A 5,421-nucleotide genomic window follows, 5' to 3' on the forward strand; every position below is an offset into this window, starting at 1 on the left:
TTCAAATTGCTTTAGATTGCACTAGAATGACTACTGTGGTTGGGCAAACATCAAGATTCAAGGATATTAAAGAATTTATCATTCTTAATTATATTGGTGGATATGTCACTGTCCAAACTCCTTTATATTTGAGTGATTGACTTGTAATCAATATTACATCAGCTTGCGTATATGAAATGAGGGATTGGTAATATTTTTAGAATAATGATTTCGGAACTTTTATACAAGGTTTCGTGAATCATTAGGATACTATGTGAAGCAAAAGAAATGGCCGAAAAGTACAATTTTTCCGCAAGAGAAAAGCATGTGAAATGGACTAAGTCCAAGTGTGAAACAAAAATGTTAAGAGAATTCAGAAGTCGGCACCGTGTTCAACAACTGACCAAGTTATATGCTTAAAAGAACTAGAAAGTGGCTGTCTTCATCAGAGAGCGCTATTGAAGATCCCGCATCCAGATTTTAGGTAGAATTTTGAATATCAAACCTATGAATACGGAAACGTGAGCCGCCACCCAAACAACCCGTCCAAAGGGGGAACAGGATGGTCAAGGTTGGTAGCTCAATACACAAAATTCATATTCCTCTTGGTAAGAATTTGTTTGGTTGTGGACACAACCTTAAACCTTCTTCAGATTGGTGGACAACAATCCAAAATTAGAGTCAAAACATTACATGTTATGTTAGATCTTAGAGTTCCATGGCATTACACAATTTAGTTGGACTTCCTTTCTTTGAATTCAAGAATCAAACGTCACTTTGGATTCGTAACAACAAATACAAAGCTTAAAGCAGGACACATGGTGGAATTTACAAGGAATTTGACTCTCAGTAATCAGTAAGTATGGCTTTCCTTGACTCTTTTGAGAATATATAAACATGTTCCTAAATTAAGTCACACCTCTAAAATGGTTTTAGATTTGTATGCAGCCGAGGGTTTTTAATGTACACAGGGAGGGGAGTGAGTTTCTCAGGAATAGGACCTAACCAAGCCAAAGTTAGCAAAGGATCTAGACTTGAAGAGACCACCAAAGAGGAACTTAGTTGCAGACCCCTGAGGAACAGGTTTTAAGTCTTCAGGATTGCCTTTCACTTTAAGTATTGCCTTGCCGATTGCTTGCCGAATGGAATCTATAGTCTTAGAATCAATAGGATACCCAGATGCATCACGAACATAAAACGTATTAACAGCTTGACCTGCTTTAGTTGTAACTTCGGCTCTGGTGACAGTGAGGCTATTTTCACGAAAGATGCGAGTGACATCAGATAGCAGCCCAACCCTGTCGGTAGTGCAGAGTTCTAGCTTCAAGCCCTGAATGAGGAAGAAACAAAGTTAATCGTATACATGACGAAGAGATCCTATAAAAGGAACAAAGCAACAACAGAATTCAAGGCAATGATAGACAAGCATGTACATACACAATAAAGATAAAAGTTAATGGCAGAGAGTGCTTTTAATATGAAAATCAACCATTCATAAGGTTACTACTTCCTGTTAGTTATAGGCCCCTTAAATATCAAAACACTCAAACTTGTAAATAACTAGCACATAGTAATCTAAGTACAAACAGTGACATTTTGCAGACCAACACTATGACCTCATATAACTTCTCCAAGATATTAGAGACATAGACTGCCTTCGTCTAATGCCATATAGACGCCACAAAAGCTAAGTAAAAATCAGGGGCTCGGGGGTTCTGGAGAAAAACCCAAGGTTAAAAACATGAATATGCTCTACAGCAGAATGACCCTAAGTTATAATTATCCATGCGTTCAACTGCATAATTATTGGCAAACCATGGGCAAGTTCCTCAACAAAAATCAAGATGAAAGTTACAGCTTCCCAGTCATATTGCAGATAACTCACCTCAGAGACTCTCCTCTCTATAGCTGCTTCAAGACATTGTATCACTCTTTCTCTCTCCGCATCTGATTTCACAGGGCAACCATCTACATGCCTAATATAGTATTCCTGCAAATACATTCACAAAACAAATAAGTCAGAATGCTACAACCAAAGCAAAAGCAATAAAAGTACCCCACCAACAACGTGGCAAGGGCACATAAGCAGACTAGAGAAATGGCATGCCTGATAAGCTTCTGGACCCTCAGCGTCAATATTTGCATGAAAAACCACATATTGCATGTCTGTCAATGTGCAGACTGTATCAAAGAGAAGCTTCGGCCGATCTTTACTCCGGATTGTAACCACAGAGTAGCCTTTATCATACCAATTGACAACATTCACATTAGGTCTTTGCTTCTCATCTGAGGCATCATCATCAGCTCGTTCATAATCCCTATCAGCAAACATCATCTGGTGAAGCCTTCTCTCGGTGTGTGTAATCCCATGAGAGACCACAGTCTTAGCTGCACTGGATTTGTTGCTGCCCTTAAGTAAATTACAGAGAAGTTCCTTAATCCTAGATAGCCTCTCTGGATCAGTAACTGCACACCCTGTTTCCTCATCAGTCACATGCATCACAGCTGCAGCCCGGGCGTTGTGTGTCCAGACCTCTGCGCTCACTACATTGCATTTAAGATTCATGAGGACAGCACACACTTCAGAAAGAAGCCCTGGTCGGTCACTTCCAGTTAGCTCAATTGCAGTGTGGTCCAATGATGGTATGACCCCAACAGATCTCATACGGGATGAGAAGCATGCGTCTGGTCCAAGAGACTGAAGATGAACATAGGTAATCAGATGGATGTACAGAAAATCAGAGAAACATAGATAAATACCAGCAGGACTCACCTTTTGAATATAGTCCAAAATTCCTTCATCTGTAACCTTATTTCCATCTTGATCGGTGACATAAAAAACTGATGGAAGGAGAAAAAAAAATTTCCCACAATCAGATTTGAATTCCAAAGATGTACAGGAAATAATATAGAACAAGTTCCAAAAATCCTTAAAAAACCTTACCATCCATAAACCATCCACCATCAGAAGATATGTAAGCTTTAGTTATGGTAAGGTTAAGGTCGGTTAGGACTTGTACTACTTCGAGAAGTATTCCGTGCTTGTTTGCACTGTCAGCCTGCATCATCCAACGGAATAAGTACCAAAAGAGAAAAAAGAATCCAATAAAGTCCAACAAAAAAATATGGAAATCAACATACCCGTATCACTGTTGCATTCTTGTAGGCCTCATTATCAATCGCAACCCTGAAAAAATAAAATAAAATGGGCACGAAGGTGTAAATCTCAGCCTGCTCTGGATCAAATATAAAGGCCACTTTCAGAGACATTGAAGAAGATAGAAATTTCGAGACCTGGGTGGATTCAATCTCCGAAAAAGTTTCCCATATTCATCATCCAAGTCATGTGAAAAGCTTGTGTTGACCTCCGAAATGTAAGCTGTGGAAACAAGAATTAACCGGTCAGAGAAGAAAGGACATGAATAGAGAACCACATACAATCAAAACAAGACACCGCCATTCATAAAGAGTAAAAATTTTCCGAAAGAAAAATCCATCTACCGATCCTTTCAAGGAGTACTTAAGAACCTCATTTAACAAAAGGGGAGAGAGGAGAGAAAGTGGTCGGATTTTAAGACCAAACTGACTAATCACGAAGAGTTAAACAAATGATAGAATTACCCAGAATACATAGAAAGCCTACTAAACCAAGGCACCGCCACCTAAATTTTTGTCCGAGCGTCTGTTAGTAAGCTCAGAGACTAATGTGTGGGGAAAAAATCCGTAATCCACCAAGCCAATGAATCACAAAAGCTTAATCAACGAGTGAGAGAGAGAGAGATTCCGCCCGCCTGGAGCTCAATTAAGGTTGAAAAGAACACATAACTAAGAAAATCCAGCCCCGCCCGGGGGAAAGAAGCAAAACACAAATTATGAGAGAGAGAAGCAAAATGAAAAATAAAGCAGAGAAGCAAAACAAATCTCCCAAAACAACAGATTAACTTCAGTGAACACCCAAGTGTTAACGAATATTTTCTGAAACCAAAACTGAAGGACAAACACAAACTCATTAATCTCCACGAAACCTCCCGAAACGATAAAACAAAACCCACACAAAACGTACTCATGCTTGTGTTTCCTACTCGGGAACAAGTACAAATCCAAAAGCAAATCAGAACTAACAACCACAGAGAAACACAAGATGATGAGAACACTCATAAAAGAAGAGGACACGAGAAACAGAGGAAGCAAGGGGATGGGAGCACCTACCCATTACAAATCGTGAGTATTGGTGATCCGCTACACCGTACTTTTCTTGGTTCTGTGAGCAAGGAGGCTTGTGTGTCTGCGTACAACGAAGCACAGTACGTACATATATATAATATACGCACTCGGAGATCTTAACCTATCTCTGCACCTTCTTATCTCTCGCCAAAGAAACGAACTATAAGCCTCTACCTTCAGAGAAAAGAAAAATCGTCTAAAAATATCAGCCCTCTCCCCGACACGATGCTCCAAAACCCTCAAGACCCAAAAAGTAAGGCATGACACACGCCAATAAATACACCCTTTCGCAGTCCTTTCCTCTCTCTCCCTGACTGTCTCTCTCTCTCTCTCTCGAGCATGCTCTGTCTCCAATTTCAGGCTCCTTCTCGGTACTTAACTAAGAAAGTTCCCAAAAATAAACAGAGCATAGAATTTGAAAGAATACCCCTAGTGCATTTTAGAAGCAAGACGAGATTTGCACTATATTGCGCTGGAAGATTGATTTTCCCTATAAATATTTAGAAAAAAAAAAAAGATAAAAATACAAAAACACGTGCTAACAGATAATGTGAATGAATAATGGCTCCAAGGTTCGTGGGCCAACGCTTAAATGACTTCTTTCCTTCTATTAAAAGCAAAAATCTGTAAATGTGAAGTGTTGCTTTCAATTCTATACCATATATGTAAAAGAAATCAATACTTTAATTATAAGAAATATTTATAAAAATAAATTTACAGTTCATATAATTTAAATGAGGTATATTATATTATAAAATTATTTTTATTAAAAAATAAATATAATATATTATATTAAATTATATTTTATTTTTATATAATTTCTTTAGGACTTTAGCGTTATTTCTAGAATAAAGAATATTGGAATATATAATATGACGTTACAACGACAATATGGACCAATTCAAAAAAGGAAAAGAAAAGTATATTTTAATTTTATTTCCGAATCGACACGTGATGTATACAGGATTTGGAGCAGTTGATGCCATCACTGTCTGAGTGGGAACACATGAATCCTCTTCTCCGTAATATTCCTTAAAAGCTATAGTTTTATAAGGAAAACCTTCCCTCATGTTTGGACTATAGATTTTAACCAAAAATCTTCTAAAGTTAAGTGGGTTTATAATATTCATAAGTTTCTGCCTACCTACCTTCCATTTGTGATTCTTTAATTTAATTTAGGTAAGAATTTGAGAAAATCTTAATCTTATTTGAAACGTT

At 37.8% G+C, this 5,421-nt stretch overlaps 1 protein-coding gene across 1 annotated transcript; it reads right to left on the bottom strand.

Annotated features, from left to right (window-relative positions):
• Positions 1-703: 703 nt before the first annotated feature.
• On the bottom strand, positions 704-4,582 carry LOC122312328 (ACT domain-containing protein ACR4-like). The gene is made up of 8 exons (XM_043126883.1): positions 4,189-4,582; positions 3,274-3,358; positions 3,121-3,166; positions 2,924-3,038; positions 2,753-2,820; positions 2,087-2,677; positions 1,865-1,969; positions 704-1,309 (listed from the first exon to the last, which is right to left on the bottom strand). The coding sequence occupies exons 1-8, from the start codon at positions 4,190-4,192 to the stop codon at positions 968-970; spliced, it is 1,356 nt and encodes a 451-aa protein (XP_042982817.1). The 5' UTR covers positions 4,193-4,582; the 3' UTR covers positions 704-967.
• Between the last annotated feature and the right edge of the window lie 839 nt (positions 4,583-5,421).

This window comes from Carya illinoinensis, chromosome 6, assembly GCF_018687715.1.
Source record: "Carya illinoinensis cultivar Pawnee chromosome 6, C.illinoinensisPawnee_v1, whole genome shotgun sequence".
NCBI classification, from domain to species: Eukaryota; Viridiplantae; Streptophyta; class Magnoliopsida; order Fagales; family Juglandaceae; genus Carya; species Carya illinoinensis.

Bases quoted from the DNA above. Each gene is read 5' to 3' on its own strand.
- LOC122312328 (XM_043126883.1), bottom strand. The intron at 3,039-3,120 runs GTATGTTGATTT...TGGATGATGCAG, and splicing joins AGAATGCAACAGTGATACGG to GCTGACAGTGCAAACAAGCA. The intron at 2,821-2,923 runs GTAAGGTTTTTT...TCCTTCCATCAG, and splicing joins TGGTGGATGGTTTATGGATG to TTTTTTATGTCACCGATCAA.